The sequence below is a fragment of the Sander vitreus genome, chromosome 2 (assembly GCF_031162955.1).
Source record: "Sander vitreus isolate 19-12246 chromosome 2, sanVit1, whole genome shotgun sequence".
Lineage (NCBI taxonomy): Eukaryota > Metazoa > Chordata > Actinopteri > Perciformes > Percidae > Sander > Sander vitreus.
This window is the reverse complement of record NC_135856.1, coordinates 33,741,967-33,761,185: the sequence shown is the minus strand read 5'-3', so window position 1 is coordinate 33,761,185 and position 19,219 is coordinate 33,741,967. Positions and strand designations below refer to the sequence as shown.

Genomic DNA, 19,219 nt, shown 5'->3' with positions numbered 1-19,219 from the left:
TTATTTTTTATTTTTATAACTTTTCATTAATTCTAATATGCCATTAGATATAGATTTGAAAACTGAGTTATATTCTTTGAACGTCTGTTGTCTTTTGTAACGTTAGCAACGAAACATATGTTCCAACACCTAGGATTGTGATTGACTTTGAACCAAAACAGGACAGCAGAGACCAGAGAGGCCGGAGCTCAGCGAGAGAGCTAGCGTTACATAGAAAAACGTGTTAACTAGCTAACGTTAGCCATTATACTTTTATCACCTGACGTTACGTTATATTTGTGAGTATTGCTTTAAATAACCGTTATAGTCTACTTATAAACGTCATCCTTGTTTAATAATTTAAATTAGCCAAGTAACGTTACTTGTTCAGGCCAGCTGTTAAAATAACCAACTGTACGTGTTTCTGTAGCTAGCATTAGCTAGCTAATGTGAGTTCGTTTTCTTTTAGACTGCGTAAAGATGATGGATCGCACCAGAGCCTGTTGCAGCTCTTTCCGGAAGAAGAATAAGTTACCCGCGTACAGCCTTTTCGCTATTATCATGGGTAAGTGCAGTCTTGTATAAAGTACTTGAAAGCAATACTTGAGTAAAAGTACAAGTATCTCATAAGAAAAAGACTTTGGTAGAAGATAAGTCTCTTTTTAGAATATTACTTGAGTCTTAAAGTATCTGATATTTACTGTACTTAAGTATCAAAAGTATTTTTTTTTCTGATATTGAATGTACGTAATTATTAGAAGTAAAAGTAAAAAAAAAAACTTTGATTATGAACTTTATGGCCAAAGGTGTGTAACGTTATCTTCATCACCACTGTCGTCGGAGTGGTCATCGGCTGTTACCATGGCGGCCGAGCCTGCAGCAGGTGCTCCCATGGCACTATCAGTTATTATGCTTCCTCCTCCTCTTCTTCTTTAGTTTTGGCCTATGTGGTTTTGTTTTGCCGCTTAGCAACAAACAGGCATTACGTCACCAACTGGAATGGAGCGCGCATTAACTTGCAATCTAAGAGCAATGACCAGTGTAACACATTTCTTCTGATTTTATTTTGTAGTAACAAAGATGCTTAGGGGAAATGTAGTGGAGTAAAAGTATACCGTTTATTTAGGAAATGTAGTGGAGTAAAAGTAAACTGTTTATTTAGGAAATGTAGTGGAGTAAAAGTATACCGTTTATTCAGGAAATAGGAAATGTAGTGGAGTAGAAGTATACCGTTTATTTAGGAAATGTAGTGGAGTAAAAGTATACCGTTTATTTAGGAAATGTAGTGGAGTAAAAGTATACTGTTTATTTAGGAAATGTAGTGGAGTAGAAGTATACCGTTTATTTAGGAAATAGGAAATGTAGTGGAGTAAAAGTATACCGTTTATTTAGGAAATAGGAAATGTAGTGGAGTAGAAGTATACCGTTTATTTAGGAAATGTAGTGGAGTAAAAGTATACCGTTTATTTAGGAAATGTAGTGGAGTAAAAGTATACCGTTTATTTAGGAAATAGGAAATGTAGTGGAGTAAAAGTATACCGTTTATTTAGGAAATAGGAAATGTAGTGGAGTAAAAGTATACCGTTTATTTAGGAAATGTAGTGGAGTAAAAGTATACCGTTTATTTACGAAATAGGAAATGTAGTGGACTAAAAGTAAAAGTTTCCGGAAATATAATTAACCAAGTAAAATACAGATACGTGAAAATTCTACTTAATTACAGTACCAAAGTATTTACATTACAACACTGGGTAAGTGATGTAAGCTACTGTAATGGTGGACAGCACTATGTTTGTGTTGTGTGCCGAGTTTTGCATCCCTGCAAAACAATTGCATTCACTCGGACAGCAACAATTATTTCTGCCAAATAAAATGCATGTCCCGAAAATTGCATCCATCTCACAGGCAGCAATGAAATGCTACTAGTGAGTCTAATGAAACACTGATGATTCTAAATGTTCTAAAATTATACACTTCAGATCATTTATCATTGTTGAAGAACATGACAAAGACGTTTACATAGTTTTTAAACAGTATTTTGCGGTATTTTGCCTTAAAATGATTTATTTTATCTTGTGGATGCAACTCTGGAACGCAGGAATGCAGAACTTGGCACAACAACGATACCTAACATTAAATACTGTATCTATCTAATGCATTTGCTCTAACAGAGACACCACAATATGACCCAACACGTAAATGGTTTAGATTTGGTTTTGAAGATCATGTGCATCCCATAATCAACCATTCTTACTACAGATACAAAACTTTGCACATATGATGCAAGCCTGTAAAATTACATCATGCAACAATTTAGTTCTAGCTTTTGAATTGTGAGGATATTATTGCGTGGGCTAAGGCTAGTGCTAGTGCTGCTCATATATATTGTTCATCCGGATAAATGTGCCCATGTCGGCATTGATTGGGAACCTTTATATAAATGTATGTTTGTGTATGTGCAGACTGGATATGGTTGAGAACAGCATTATACAGAACAAATGTATTTGTGCAATGTGAGGAAGTTATTCTTTGTGTGTTTGTTTTTTACTGTTCCATTGTGACATTGTGTATCTATCTTGTGGTCTGACATAAAGTGTTGTAATGTGAGCGTGTTCGGATACAGAGGACATCAATTCAATACAAAATAGGCCTATAAAACAGTTTCTGTGCCCATGACAACAAAAACAACCAAATATACATTATGATTTATTATTGTATTTTGTATTGGGTTGTATTTAGTTTGACATTTAGTTTAGTTTTGTCATAATGTTATTATTATATTATTGTTGTTGTGTTATTTGTGCAACTACAAGGGCACTAAACTATTAGCCTATGGAGTTATATTCCTATCTTTATTCAGGAGCGCATTCTTTCAATTTGAGAGCATTTCTCACTGATATTACTAGGGCTGTAATCTCCCAGCTAGTGTACCTAATCTACTAGTCGATTTATTGGTCAATACGTTCTGGCTCGACCCAAATTCTGATTGGTCGATTTTGTGCCGTGTTAATTTCTTTCTTTTTTTTTTCTTTTTTTTTTTTAAATTTCTTTTTCTTTTTTTCTTTTTTTTTTCCGTGTTAATTTCATCAGGTGGAAAGCACTAATTGCTAACGGGGGTGTTTTCAGAGCACCCCTGTTTCACAGGTAACAGTCTGTCTTCAGAACACCCCCTTGTTTTCACTTTTTGGATCAGCCCAACCCACTGGAGACAGAATGAAGAAAGTACTAGAAGGCCTTGGACTGGTGGTTTGCTGAATATTTATTTAATCGTGAGCGTTTAATTTATAGTCAGTCCTCCTCTACCATGTCAAAGACATCGGCAGTGTGGCAGCATTTTACAAAAATAGATAATGGAAAAAAAGTCGAATGCAAAGTTTGCAAGCAACAGTTTGCATATCACAGCTCAACTACAAACATGGCATATCACCTAAAAACGGTAAGCTAACTTGTCTGCGTTAGGTTGCCCCGTCTGTTTTGAGTAGGCTATATGAACATATCAGAATTGGCATATTCTAATGATTTAGTCTAATAATCGTTTTATAACAGCAGGCGCACCCGCCCGCAACTACGGTAGCATCCCCCAGGGTTAGCCGCGAAGCTGAGCTCCTATGTTCAGTTCTGTGCAAGGACATGCACAGAGCTGCTGAAATGATACTGTCTGTCAGTTATTATAACATATGACAAAAACAATTGTCTTATTGTATATTATTGTATAGTATTATGTTGCATATTCCTCAACAGTTCTTGTGCTGATATCACTAGTTGACATAGTACTATTTTCGGAAATCATAGGCTATGATATTGCGCAGGTGCACGTGATGCAACGCTGTTAGAGCTGACAGACTTGAGTGTGTCATTTTAGTGCAAAATAATTAGGTTAAAAAACGATTTAATATACTGCAAATAGCCTACTAGTTTTTTATGTTTATTTATAATTCATTTAGGCGGACAAGGCTACCAAGTACTGCACAGCTCATTAATCTAACGTTTTTTTTTTTTTTTCTCTCTCTCTCTGTGTTACAACACTATCAAAATTCCCCAACCAATAGAATGCCAGGTGTAGTGTTGACCAATGAAATGATCCCTGCCCCGTTGAGGTTGCGTTCATTTTATGTTAGAACATCCGTTGCGGACGGCTCCTCTGTAACCATGGGTCTGTAACCCAAGTTTATTTACCCCCGCCGTCCATCGCTTTATTATTAGTATATGTCAATAATGTGCACAGAATGGTCGACGCTCGTTCACCTGCACCCATCGGGAAACGGGAGAAAGCTTTGAAGTGGGACGTATCAAGTCACGTACACAACTATGAGGGTGAGTAACATAAATTAAGCACATAGCATATGGCGCTAGCCATAGCTAGCCTAGCTTGATGTCCGTAAACAAATAGCTTTTCTTTATACCGGTAGTTTAGCTAGCTAGATTGAACGACATATGACGCACAGTATGTGTGTATTTACAACTGGTATTTAATGACCCCACTTTGTATTTTTTCCTCGTTTGGTTAACCATGTTCCTGGGGATTTGACTAATTTCAGACATGCTAGCATATAGCCTAGCTTGATGTCCGTAAACAAATAGATTTTCTTTATAGTTTAGCTAGATTGAACAACATATGGTGGACAGTATGTGTGTATTTAATGACCCCACTTTGTTTTTTTCCTCGTTTGGTTAACCTTGTTCCTGGGGATTTGGCTAATTTTACGTTAGAGCCAATAGTAAAACCTAAACTGTAATATAACTGAAAGAACACCAGAAACTGGATTGTTTGTGTCCGTTTTTGAATCCGTGTTGTGTGTTCATCAGAATTTCGTCTTCATTCCTTCATATAACATTAGTTTGAAAATGATGGATTCATATCAGTCTGTATAAAACGTTGTAATGTTGAGTACAATTTTATCACTATAATAAAAACAGATCTAGAAATGTTTTTTTTGTTTTTTTTAATGAATACAAAGCAAACTGAACAGAAAAAAACAAGCATTTTGTTTTCTTCCAGTTGAGGCTGAAGGGCTCGACCAATGCTGCATCATAGCAGCACAGTGTCTTATCACCAACCCATGAAAACTAGAAGTCACCCTGCTGCTCCAGATCTACCTACTGTACGGCTGGCTACAGACTACAACCATCTGCTCCAGATCTACCTACTGTACGGCTGGCTACAGACTACAACCATCTGCTCCAGATCTATCTACTGTACGGCTGGCTACAGACTACAACCATCTGCTCCAGATCTACCTACTGTACGGCTGGCTACAGACTACAACCATCTGCTCCAGATCTATCTACTGTATGGCTGGCTACAGACTACAACCATCTGCAACATCATCAACAGCTGCACTTAAAGTCTCTTGGGGTCATATGGGACTCGGTTGATCTCCATACTGCATCATACACTATATTATTTTTCTGTTTTGTTATATTAGTAGGCTACAGACAACACTAAGAATCATTACTTAATCACAGTATATATTATTCTGGTGTACACTGTTGACTTGACTCACTGCTATTGATTATACATCACTTTAGCTTGCCACTACCTCATAACTTTACCTTAATTGCTCTTGTATAGTTAATTTATCTTCTACTAGTTGTATATACCTCATATTTAATTCAATTATTCTTAACTTGTGTTGCAATACCTGAATTATCCCTCTTGTGAGCATTAGGCTTATCTTATCTTTATTTTAGTTCATATCATATAACCCTGCTCACAAACTCACCTGTACCTGGGTCATGTGTTTGCCAATATCAATGTTCCTGCTACAGTAAATCCTACAGGCAAAGTGTACTGCTTCACAGGAGTATGAACCATACGCTTTTTAGGTTTTGTGTTAAATATTGTGCAGTTTGTTATGAATTACTCATTGTTTTGACAAGGTTAATTAAAGCCGTTTAACAACCTGCAAGTGTCCACTCTGGTAAATTTAATTGTACTGTTTTTTTTATTTTTTATAAAGATTACAGAACATGAAAAACCTATTTGCCTTGATAAGGATTTTAATTTGTCGCAAATATGAACATGGCTTTAATAATCTATCTTATTGCTCTGAAAAACTACAATGATTTAAGAAATATCAGTGATACTTATCAACATTTATTGAATTGATTGTATATGTGGGCAGACGTTACAGGCACCTATTCATGTAAGCAGAGAACACAATAGTTTGTTCTCTCTTTTATCACTTGGATTATGCCAGTGATGGTGCAGAAACAGGGGTGAAGTCCTTGTAGATCTCTGGCACTTTGAGGACAGACAGATCCAGCAACTCTCCACTGTTGTCTTTGTATAGTGTGCTCCTATTTAAGACAAATTCATAGACATCAACACATAAGATATTAGGTGTACATAGCTTTCTTTAACATCATTACTATCTTACCTTACCTTCTCTGCTTTGGATTTGTGGACATTACTGTCATTTTCTCTCCCGGGCCTTGTTGTGCACCTTGTGAATTTAAGCAAGATAAAGAAATGATAAGTGTATGTAACATGATTTTACAATTGAATTATTATCAGACTTGATAAATGATAACCAACGTCCTTGGTTTGTGCCACTACTGCCTGCCCTCTGCACACAGGTGAGTACAGGGGGAACCAATGGGATTTTGCGTTTGGAGTAATGCACTGACTGGAACAACACAGTAGTGTCCACACTGGTCCATGCACACGGCTCAACAGGGGTACTTCAGCCCCACCTGGAAGAAGGGAAACTGAAACAAAATACTTGTTTTTTCTGTTCAGTTTGCTTTGTATTGATTTCATTAGGGCAAAAATAAATAACTGCTATTTTAAATAGTGTTTTATTATAGGAGTGAAATTGTACTTACAACTTCACAGTCGTCGGACTCTAACATCTGTTGATCCGTGCAGGACTCCACTGTGAGGGGACTGTTTAGAGACGAAGTGACCGGTAATGTTAAAGGTTATCTGCTACTGTAGCAGAGCTGCAAGTTAACACTGAACTGTGTGTTTTCGTGTTAAACACTGCTGCAGGTATTCATGCACGGTATTCATGCACGACTGTTGTTGGTGATTTCCAGAGGTGGAAGACTTACTCAGATCATGTATTGCAGTAAAAGTAGAAAAGTACCAAAAGTAAAAGTGCTCATTATGCAGTGTAATATATTTTATTGGATTATATTATAATCCAATACATTTGATTAAATATGACTGATAATTTAAATACAATGTTTTATTTAATTCAAGTAGCCACTTATTACACGTGTTACACTTACACATAATTATTTTCTAGGATTTAAAATGTATACAGATTTGACATTTTCCCCTCATACTTCTGTCGGAATGGGCACGAAGTTGGCATTGAATTTCATTTGAAATGGCATTAAAAAGGTCTTAAAAAGCCTGGGGGGTACCCTGTGAGGGAAATTATTACAAAATCTGAATGTAATACCAGTGAGAAATGCTCTCAAATTGAAAGAATGCGCTCTTGAATAAAGATAGGAATATAACTCCATATTAGCCTACATTTCTATTCTCAGCGATTTGAAATCCTTTTTCTGTGTTGAAGTTCTAATTGTTACTGTCTCACAGGCATTGTTGTGGGCGTGATTATGAAGATCTACGTCTCTTTATCACATTTGGACATGGAGTACATCAGTTTCCCAGGAGAAATACTCGTGCGGATGTTTCATTTGGTTACCATTCCTCTGATTGTGTCAAATGTGATACAAGGTAAGCCGAAGGTGTATTTCTCACGCTGTCAGCAGTTCAAAAGTCATAATACTAATAATTTACATGGCTGACATCGATTTCTTACAATTTAGACAGTTTTATGTTTTAAGAAATGACCCTCACAGAGATATACGATAACCCACCGAAGCTGACTGTGTTGTCCTAACTTTCCCTGACATTACAATGATGTAACGCTCATAAATTATTTTATTGATGCTCTAATCCTCAGCTCATGTTTTTACTTTTTAAATAGGAGTTTGTAGTCGGGGTGTTGGCATCTCCAGAAAAATCACCATACGTACAGCAGTATACTTCATCTCAACCACTCTTCTGTCTGTTACCATAGGTAAGAGAAATCCAATACATAGAATATACACTCAGTTGCTAGTTTATTAGGTACACTAGCTGGGAGGAGGCCTCGGGGAAGACCCAGGACTAGGTGGAGGGATTATATCTCCAACCTGGCCTGGGAACGCCTCGGGATCCCCCAGTCGGAGCTGATTAATGTGGCTCGGGAAAGGGAAGTTTGGGGTCCCCTGCTGGAGCTGCTCCCCCCGCGCCCTGACACCGGATAAGCGGACGAAGATGGATGGATGGACTGAGCTAAAACTAATGCAGTAAATCCTACCTTCATGAAGGTTATGAGGTTCAGTTTTTGTTGAAACTATTTTTAAGAGGCGTTGCTTTAACTGTATGATCATTTTAAATGATGTAGTTTGTGTCAATGGTAAAATAATAGAAATGCCTCTCAGCATATAATTCAAGAGGTCCACCTTACAAAACTGAACATTATAAACTTAATGAATGTAGGGTTTGTTGTAGGACTGTTGTATTAGACTGCAATTAGTTAACAGGTATGATCAGAAGAATCTTTTTATACTCTAAGTATCAATCATATCATTTACATTTTCTATATTAAAGCAGCAGTACACTAGCCTGACAAGCCAGACCCACATCCAGATGTTGGGTCTGGGAACTCACCATTGGCAGGGCTCAATCCGAGGGGCGGGATAAACGGTTGCCTTTCAAATTCCCTCTGCACGCAATAGGATAGCGCTACAACCAGGCAGAGCAACGCTAGTTGATAGATTAAACTTTTGCCGTATCCGGTCGTCAAAAATCTTCCTTTTTTAAGAATGACTTCAGTGCCGTTCTTTGTTCTTTTCTCAAAGAAAAGTCTTCCAGAGTGGTGGCCGTCATTATGTTAACCGGAGAGTTGCTAGACTGACCCTGGCTGCAAATTACATTTGCTGCCGCTAGGATGCGTCTAGATTTCTGGCTAGCAGGACACCCAAATTACAAAAAAGTATTTTCCCCCTTACCCCTGGTGTAATCTCGCATTGTGAGACCTATCTCCACAGCACTGGGAAGGAAAGGTCGGGCTCCTCCACACATACATTCTAGGATAGGAGAAAAAAACACTCTGGGTTGTTTGCATTTCTTTAAACCAATCACAATCGTCTTGGCCGGCGCTAAGCTCTGACGCGGCTTAGAAGGAACTTGTTTTGGTAGGACATTTGCAGCCAATTCACACAATACAGTAACGTGAGCTATCAGTGTATGGCCCCGTGGAACAGTACTTCGTTCACAGCAATCCTGCCACAACCTGTCCCAAAATGTCCCATTTAGATAGTAAATGCTGTAAACATTCTTTGTAGGGCTGGGCGATATGGAGAAAATCACGATATTTTTGACCAAATACCTCGATACCGATACCGCAACGATATTGTAGTGTTGACTATTGGTGCTTTCACAAAATATTTACACAATGAGATTTTTGATAAATAATCATCAGTAATGTGGATATAATGACTAAGTGGGTAAAGGCAAATAATAAAACAGTTACAACAGTCTGGTAAGTTCAGAAAAGTACATCACTTTACTGTAATGCAGCCTTTAAAACTAGGAAAAGACAACACTTATACCATATTACGATATCCAAAACAACACTTATGCCATATTACGATAGCCAAAAACTAAGACAATATCTAGTCTCATATCACGATATCGATATAATATCGATATATTGCCCAGCTCACTATTATTCCCTGAAAAGAACCAAGCAAGCCTGCCTGGTTGCACGATCAAAATTTTCTTCAAAACTTGACATTTTCAGTGTGTAGCTCAAAGTTGTGTGCAAAGTTGTTGTTTTCCCGAAACAAATGGAGTTTTCCGAGGCGAGGGACTTCCGGCGGAACATCCGGCGGTTGCTGTTGTGTTTTTGCTTCCTGTGTTCACCCCTGGATTATGTGCTGTAGGATTAACACTGATACTGTTGGTCAAGCCTGGGGTCCCTCGCAGTGGTCGTGTGACAGATGATGATGACGATGAACATGCCTTCTCCGAAGTCGATGCCTTGTTGGATCTAATAAGGTGAGAAGAAACTTTTGTTTCTTTGCATTTCTTTCAGAATTGTCAGCCTTTACAAGCTGACTGAATAGTTTTATTCATCCGTTTTATGACGGTAGATGTGTGTGTGTTTTTTCTTTACTCTTTATAGAAACATGGTGCCAAAAAATCTGGTTCAGGCTAGTTTTCAACAGGTATGTTTTATCACTCGGGTATGGGATATACGGCCCATGAAGGAGACCATGAAGTGTAATTTATGATGTGATGTTTTTCTAATCTTTAGTACAAGACTCAGAAGGTGGTGCTTGCAATTGATGAATTTGATGAAACTTCTGGCCAGGAAGTGGTAAACACCTTTCCCAATCGTGTCACTATAAAAATGTCTTTTTTGAAGTTTACATTGATAATTGTCGATAGCTGAAGTTACCATCAGACCATTCTCACTCCAGTTTCACACAACCAGTTTCTCATCTTGTTTCAGACAAGGGAAGCAGTGCGTTTGGTGGGTAAACATGTTGAGGGACTCAACGCTCTGGGCCTTATTGTCTGCTCTGTTATTTTTGGAGTGGCCCTCAGGTCATTGGGAGAACAAGGGCAACTCTTTGTGGACGTCAATACCGCAGTTCACGATGCCGTTAAACATGTGGTTCACATTATAATTGGGTAAGGTGAAACAGCATGCATGTTCTAGAAGAAAATCTCTGCAAATTCAATACATTATTCAAATGTGAAATATAGTATGCAATGTATAGTACCGTATTGGTCCGAATATAAGACGTTTTAATACACCCACAACAACAGATGTCACCAACAGCACGAAACGAGTAAAACGCGTGTTGCCCTCCTAATTGAAGCGAGTCACCGTCCCTCACAGCTAGCTAGTGCCAGGGCCGGAAACATGGAGAGACACAGCGATTGTCTCGAACAAAGTCTCAGCTGGACATAAACCAGCTGATGGTCGCGCCGCGACTCAGCTGTTCAAATCGCAGAGGCTGGTAAAGTCCGTAAAGGTCGACTCGACGGCGTACCCCCAAAGACCCCTCTGCATCTACACCGGACCCTACGCCATAGCCTGACATGCACCTCTCGAAAAATGTAACTACACGTCGCAGCGAGGCACGTCGGTAGCGTTAGATTTCCCCCGACTCATTTCCTGGTTCTCTTTCTCCATAATCAACATGAAATCAAGGAGAGGGTTAACTTCTCCTGCTAAAGATTTCCCACCGTGGTCAGAAAACACAGGGGAGACACTTTGTTTCTCTCACTATGACTCTAGAGTCGGTACTCGCTCCGAAGCTAATCGCTGTCACTCTCTCACTTCTTCGCTCTATCGCCTACTCCTCCTACTCCTAAGCTTAAAAGTCGGAAGTTAGAACGGAAGTACAACGAGGCGTTGTCATGGAGGTGATACACCGTCTAAAAATGCAAACAGCCAGAGAAAATCTTACCGTGGTCCTCAAAGTGGCCGCTTCCAAGAGATTGACATTTCTGTTTAATGTTAGGCTGCTTTAAAGTGCTCATATTATGCTTTTTGGCTTTTCCCCTTTCCTTTATTATGTCATATATCTTTTTTGTGCATGTTATAGGTTTACAAAGTGATAAAGCCCAAAGTCCACCCCAAAGGGACTTACCATCTCCAACAGAAAACACTGTTCACTAACTGCTCCAAACAGCTCTATTGTAGTCCAGCCTTTACTTCAGAGACAAACGTGGTCACTTTGTAACACGCGTTATAATGCTCGCCTAGCAGCAAGCATGGCACGCCCTCATACTCTGCTTCTGACTGGCTAGTAGTCCTTACCTAGGTACTGCACATGTGCAACTCTCAACAAAGATGGAACAGAAGTGCGATGCCTCACTCTGTAGTTAAAACAGAGAGCTCAACACACAGGGTGAAAAGAGGATCAGCAATGTGCAGTACAACAAAAATATGGTGTTTTTTGAAAACAAAACCATGTAAACCTATTTTGGTATAACCTCTAAATACAATTATGAACCTGAAAATGAGCACTTTAAAAATTAAATTTCCCCATGAGGGATTAAAAAAAGTTATTCTTCTTTCCATTAACAAGTCTCTGACGTATTCCCGTAATTTAGTTTTTTTCTCCAGCTTCTTGCCAATAGGATTGTTCTTCATGACTGCAAGCTATGTTATTGAGGTTTGGGACAAATACGAGATTGTCTTCGGCCTTTTAATGTTCATAGCATCGGTTGCTGGCGGGTATGTTCTCTTTCACACTTTTAGCACTTTTACATTATAAATAAACGGTATTTGCTGTTGTCAGTCATTTTATTTGTTATGCTCAGTATATACTAAGTATTTTTTGCTCTTTCTAAGGCTCATCATCCACGCAGTAGTAATCCTACCGCTGATCTATCTCGTGATTGTGAGACGGAACCCCTTTACTATCATCAAGGGCGTTTATCCTGCTTTAAAGGAGTCATTCCTTGTCTCGCGCAGGTAAGAGAAGTAACATTTTTGTATGAGCCTTCAACAATATGGTATCACATTCACAAGAGGATTTAGATTTAGAATGTATTTATAGATATTTAGGAACTAACAACAGGGTGCACTTTGTCTCCAAGCTATTCCTACGCGCAGACTTTCCGATGTTGTGAGGACGTAATCATGATTGACAAAAGAATCACTCGCTTCATGCTGCCGATTGGGCATAATATCAACATGGACGGAACAGCCCTTTATGAAGTGGCGACAGCAGTTTTCATCGCCCAACTCAACAACATGCAACTGAGCTGGAGCCAGATAATTACCCTTGCGTAAGTCTCAAATATTTATGATCTGTTTGTTGTTATTAAGAGCTGGGGATAAATAATATGCTATAAGTAACACACTAAATATATTAAAATGATGCATGGCACAATCATTCTAGTATGTTGTTCTTCCCATATTGTAAAATAATGGTTTCAGTGGATCAGCCAGTTGATTGCTGGCATACAGTAATGAGTCGTCAGCGTAGAGGAAGTAGCTGATCCAACATCTCCAACTGATCGGTAGCTGGATAGTGCTGGTCTTGAGCTGCCATGACATGTTATTATTTATTATTACACTTTATTATTTTGCCTTAATTGGTTGTGCAGCAAAACATTTACAGAAGTGCATAGCTGCGTAGTATTAGCTGTGGCTGTGAGTGGTACTGCATTGGTGTCTGATGGCTGCTTTTTCACTCCGCTCAGCTGACAGTAGCTTGTTTATGATTATCTCTCGCATTTGCTCTTCTGCACTGCTTTTTTGAAATGTTTGTTACCTTTGTAGATAAGTCCGTAGATCCCTCACTGCACTCACAACACAGACTTGTTGCTCTGTTGGTGTTGTGGACTGTGGTTCCTTTGTAGGAACACAAAAGTATTGTTTTTAACACAAAGTCTTTGGGCATTTTCACACCTGCCTTGTTTAGTTCGGTTGAACTGAACCCTGGAGCATTTACCCCCTTGGTTTAGTTCGTTTGGGCAGGTGTGGACACAGCAATTGCACTCAGGTGCGGACCAAAACAACCGGACCGAGACCTGTGTGGCTACACACGAACTCTGATACACTTTGGTATGGTTTGTTTGTGGTGAGAACGCGATCAGACCCAACTAACAGGTGTACTCTGCAAGTTTGAGATAAGCGGCTCCTGTAGTCAGGTCCGCTTTGCAATCTGCGATGCTGCAGAGCATGCAAACTGCAGCAGCTTGCTGTCACTGGTCTTTTGTGGTCAAACCAGCCGCCGCTAAAGTTGGAGACAGTCACACAGGCAGTGCAGAGCGGAGTCTCGGCGAGCAGAGCAGACGTAGTAATGCTGCTCGTGAAGCCATGTCTGGAAAATGATTTCAATGAAATGAGCTGGTTTAACCATTGAGATGTGAGAGAGAAATATGCACCAGGACCTTCTTCCTGTATTTAATTTCTTGCTCCCGCCCCAGACACATCTGACCAATAAGCAGAGTAAAAAGTGCCCTCATAGTTTGTAGTTATGCATTTTGGTTCACTTGGATTTTTCGGTTGGAAAAGAAACCGAACCAAGTGGAAAACGCTCCAAGTTTACAAACTCATCTACTAATTCGGACCAAAGCAAACAAACTATAGGTGTGAAAACACCCTTGGAAACTCTGGCTCAATATAGAACGATAATGTGGGACTGTTTGAAAAATAAATCTGGGGAAGAAGGTTATAAATAAACACACAAACATTGAGGAAGATGACACAGGACAATCTGTACAAGTATGTGATAGACAGCATGAAAAAGTATACAGTATGGGTTCTTTAAGAGCTGGTGAATTACTTCATTAACAGTCCACTCTGGTGATCACTGACTGTGTTTTCTCTCCAGTGCGACAGTATCCGTGTCCAGTGTTGGAGAAGCAGGGATCCCAGCCACAGGAACAGCCACCACCCTCTTCATTTTGACAGTCATTGGGATTCCTGTGAGGGACGTGTCTCTTTTGATGGTTTTAGAATGGCTGCTGTAAGTTTAACCTGTGCTTTAACAGGGATTACTACACTTGATCGAAAAGCACAGTGTAAAGATGCACATATCCCCTACTCTGTGGTCTGTCTTTCAGAGATCGCGGCAACACTGCTGTCAACGTCCTGGGAGACTGCATTGGCGTGGGGATTGTTGAACATTTGTCAAGAAAGGAACTGGAAGAAATGGGCCCATGGGAGGACACCGGAAGGTGAAACAGACACATGAACAAGGCACATTGTTTGTTTATAGTAGCGGATTGTCAGAGTATGTGAGTGGAATGAAGCAGCAGACGTTTCTGCTCCTTGCTTACAGCTACCTTCAATCATTTACGTAATACTTTGATTTACATCCATATCTCATTCAGGGATGGAAGACACTAATAGTGCAGAGCCCCCAGGTCCCTGGACACCAGGAAGTTGACAGAAAGTCAACTGCTCTTGTTCCTAAAAGGCATCACCTGGAACAACAAGGAATTTAAGTCAAGACATGTCTAATAACCTTATTGGATCACGTCAATGCAGTCAATAAAGACATGAATATTCATCAAAGAGATCCTCAACAATATTGCATTAATGCCATCAATTGTAATAGTTACATCAAAGAGGCCAACTCCCTCCTCCAAGGCAAAATGTCTGGTGTCTCTCAAATGATGGCCAGTTTGTCTGTCAAACTCCTAAGACTACAAAGAGACAGTGTTTAAGTTACATAATTTATCCTGTTAAAAACATTGTTTTATACTGAGCAGCACAACACTTGAGAAAGTCACTCTCTCAAACGTAAATAAGTTCATCAACAAATGTCCCAATACAACAAATTCATGTCAATAAGGAACTATTTAGAAATGAAAAACATGAAAATGTAAATCCCTTCCAGCATCTAATTGACCACCCAAACACTCTGGTCACAGTGTTCTCTTGTCGTATGTCATCTAGTATTTGCACAACACACAATACACAAAAACGTTTTGGCATGGTGCAGCGCTGCCCTACATGTCTCTGCTGAATATATATATATATATATATATATATATATATATATATATATATATATATATATATATATATATATATATATATATATATATATATAATAATAATAATCTTCAGGTAAACATTGAAAGTATTCTTCCATTGAGATCACAGACTGCAGGCCGCCCTAAACATTCATGCACTTTTAAACAACGTACCACTGTGACTGTTTAAGGACATGACCGGCTCCGGCACATGGGGTGGGTTACTGTCCTCTGCAGTCCCACTGTCATCTCATTTATGTTCCATTATGTCCCCATTCCCGAGGCTCAGGTGAAGGAAAAGGACAGCCGATGATTTGAGAATAGGCCTTCATCTCTTGGTCATTGAAGAAGATGGAGTGTTATTTAGATCTTAAGTAGCACACTGCTTCACATCACACAGCCCTCTGATGCAATGTAGACAGACTTGAGGACGTGTTTGTGCATCAATGGGTTGGTGATTTTGGTCACAGTTGCAGTAAAAGGAATATTTTTTGGACTTCCAGTCTTTGCTCAACGTTCACTTAACTAGATTACCTACCGGTCAAAGTGGGCCGGTCCGGGGCCCCAGGAACCGGTTCCTCCAGCTCTTACATGTATAGTTCTAACAAGTGGAGACTTAACACATCACTGAATTAAACCACACAAACTAGTTCATATTACACCATTTACACCCAGTAACTGCCAGGTGTAACTGAACCAAGTGACAAAGCTAACGTTAGCGTGCTAATATATGACCCTCTTATCTGACCTGACACTTGATAAAATGCTTGTTCATAATGATGCAAATTGTGACCATTTTAAATTAAATTTTACAAAATTACACAACACATAATTTATATAAATAATTATTCATATTACAAAATATGCCAATAAGGTTCTACTAAATAACCAAATGACATTAGATTGATGCTAGCAAAATGGGACATTTCCCAATAGCATGAATTCTCCTAACTTTGAAACGCACTAATTCTACATGTATGCATAATTCTACCGTGACTTCCTGTTTACATCGTCGTTGCTTTTGATTGGACAGGGCTGCAAGTGTTTCCTGGCAACTGTTTTACTCTACTGAGTTTTAGCAAGTGTTTACTAGCTAATACATTGCTCAAGATTTAAAAGTGACCTATTACATGCTGTTTTCATATTCACACTTGTATTTTGTGATTCTACTAGAAAATGTTTACATGCTTTAATGTTAAAAAACACTTTGTTTTTCTCATACTGCCCATGGCTGCTGCACCTGTATTAACCCACAGTATGAGACGCTCTGTTGGAGTGACTGTCTCTTTAAGACCCCCCTCTTGCAAAAGCCCAGTCTGCTCTGATTGGTCAGCACGTTTCTGCATCACCGATTATGCATAGCTCAGTCCATAGGGAGTTGGGTTACTGGTTCAAGTCCCCGTAAGGACCAAAGTATGGAGTGTGGACTGGTAGCTGGAGAGATGCCAGTTTACCTCCTGGGCACTGCCAAGGTGCTCTTGAGCAAGGCTCCCCACCATACCCCACTCAGGGTGTCTGTGCAGCTCACTCTGACATCTCTGCATGTGCATGTATAGAACCTGGGCATGTGTGTGTGTGTATTTCAGGCCTGTGTAGTGTGTTGTGAAAAAAGTTGTAATTTCCCCACTGGGGATCTATAAAAAGTATGAGCTTTTTATCAATTAAATTAAATTATAGATATGAAAGAAAATACGAAAAAGCATAATACCTTGATACAACCTGATTTCATAAATCAACAGTTTGATTTACTAAATCAGATTACACTAAGAATTTAGGAGGGACTTTACACACACACTTAGTAATGGACTTATTAATACCAAGCACTCAAAGCCCAAGGTACATTGTGTGGCAATAAAAAAAAGAAGATATTTACATTACATTATAAGGGACTTAAAATGGGTCTTGCATTATGACATCTAGTTAATACTGTGCTTACATAGGGCAATTTTTTTATTTGTGTTAATCTCCTAACCACACAGAGTGAGAGGAATGGTGGGTTAATAGGGCACCCCCAGCAGTTGTCCAGGTCATTAACTTCCACATATGTCACTAGAGGTGTTACAGAAGAAATGAGATGCTGATGCACAAACACATGCATACAAAGTGACATTTTTCCTTTCTTACTTCAAAAGCATGATCCTGGCTTCAGACTGGAGAGCTATAACATGTATCGGTTTCAGTCATTAGGTTACTATTGCCATCTAGTGGCGATACAGTATATGCATAGCCACATAATATCCATCCATTTCTATACATATCTCAGGATTGAGTTGGCTTTAATTTAAAACATATGTCAAGCATACAACCGATAATATACTGTTATTTGTACCTGCATCTATGGGGAAATGGGTAAACCCCCACCTTTATTGTGCCATAGAAGCAAAAAGCTCATGCTCCTGGACACATTCCCAAGTGTATGTGTTACTTCCTTTACACTAGCCATCACACACAGAGCTGTTGTGACAGGTTAAACTGAGTCATTAGCTGATGTATGGCTGAAATTATTTTGAAAGAAATGTTTGAATGATTGTTTGAATCAGATCCAGGCTGCTGTCACGATGTACCAGTAAAGTGGTAGGTGTTGTTTGCATCAAGAGTCAGCTAATCCGCCTAATCTGAGTGAAACACTTCCAAAACATCAGGGAATGTAATCACCTACACTGAAATATCGTGCCAATAACGAACATAAATTCATTTTAAGGTTTGTCTTCAAGAGACTCCCCCTCCATTGCTACAAATGCACATATTCAGGTGCAACCTCCCACTTTACAAGTTTGATAATCCAATCATGCTCAATGGTCACTGAGACAAGATCCAACTTGATATCTGGAATATTTCCATGTAATGGCCATGAACATCACTTGTAAAGGCCTAATCAGTTACATGAGAATATGCTACAGATTGTAGTATTTGGCTTGGAAGGTCTTCTGGTTATTTTGTCCAACAACATTACAGCACATTCATACTCATGTTACTGTACTGTTTAGAGCACAGAAGCATTTTATCCATGAAAAACTAGTGAACTAGAAACCAAAGATTCTATGTATACATAATGTGTACTGTAAATAAAATAAAGGTAGGTTGACCTTGCTTGTGTGAAATATGTGTACTTGTATATGTGCAAGTGCTAAGATATTTTAAAGCAAGCAATCAAATTCATTTTATACCCATGAAACTGTGATAAGGACTTTTGAAAAAAAATGATTGCACTTCCATAAAAGGTCACAAAATGTTACACATGTAACATGCACATGCACTCACAAGAAAAACAATAAATGAATGTGATGATGAAGGGTAAAAGCTCTGGGTGCTTTGGTGACTGAAACATACAGCTGTTACACTTCTGTGTGTATACAGTATGTGTGCCTTTGCCTGCTTGTCTACGTCAGTGCTTTTTCCCTGGACTTATTACAATATAGAGCTCAACAGCGTGGTTCCAGAAGTAAAATCCCATTAATTTTCTCCATAAGGATTTTGATTATCAGCCATAATTTAAACCATCCGAAAGTTTCTGCTTCTGTAGAAGCTAGAAGTCCGTATGAAATCAACCTCGTTTTAAGAAAAACGTTTTATTTGCGATCCTATGGAGAAATACTACACTACCCACAATCCTATGTGTAACAGTGATGTCTCTGATCGGTGGACCTCGCTGTTACCATGGAATTGTTTACCGCACCGCAAAACGGCTAGAGCGAGCTTCTACCACTGAAGCCTATA

The 19,219-nt window shown here is 39.0% G+C and overlaps 1 protein-coding gene across 1 annotated transcript; it reads left to right on the top strand.

Moving 5' to 3' along the window:
• Positions 1–453: 453 nt before the first annotated feature.
• LOC144530561 (excitatory amino acid transporter 3-like) lies at positions 454–15,095 on the top strand. Its single transcript, XM_078270179.1, has 12 exons — positions 454–544; positions 7,532–7,672; positions 7,926–8,018; positions 9,931–10,045; positions 10,173–10,215; positions 10,305–10,367; positions 10,503–10,684; positions 12,132–12,242; positions 12,360–12,482; positions 12,608–12,799; positions 14,353–14,487; positions 14,585–15,095. Exons 1-12 carry the CDS (start codon positions 460–462, stop codon positions 14,700–14,702), a joined length of 1,401 nt encoding a protein of 466 aa, XP_078126305.1. The 5' UTR covers positions 454–459; the 3' UTR covers positions 14,703–15,095.
• The last annotated feature ends 4,124 nt before the right edge of the window (positions 15,096–19,219 follow it).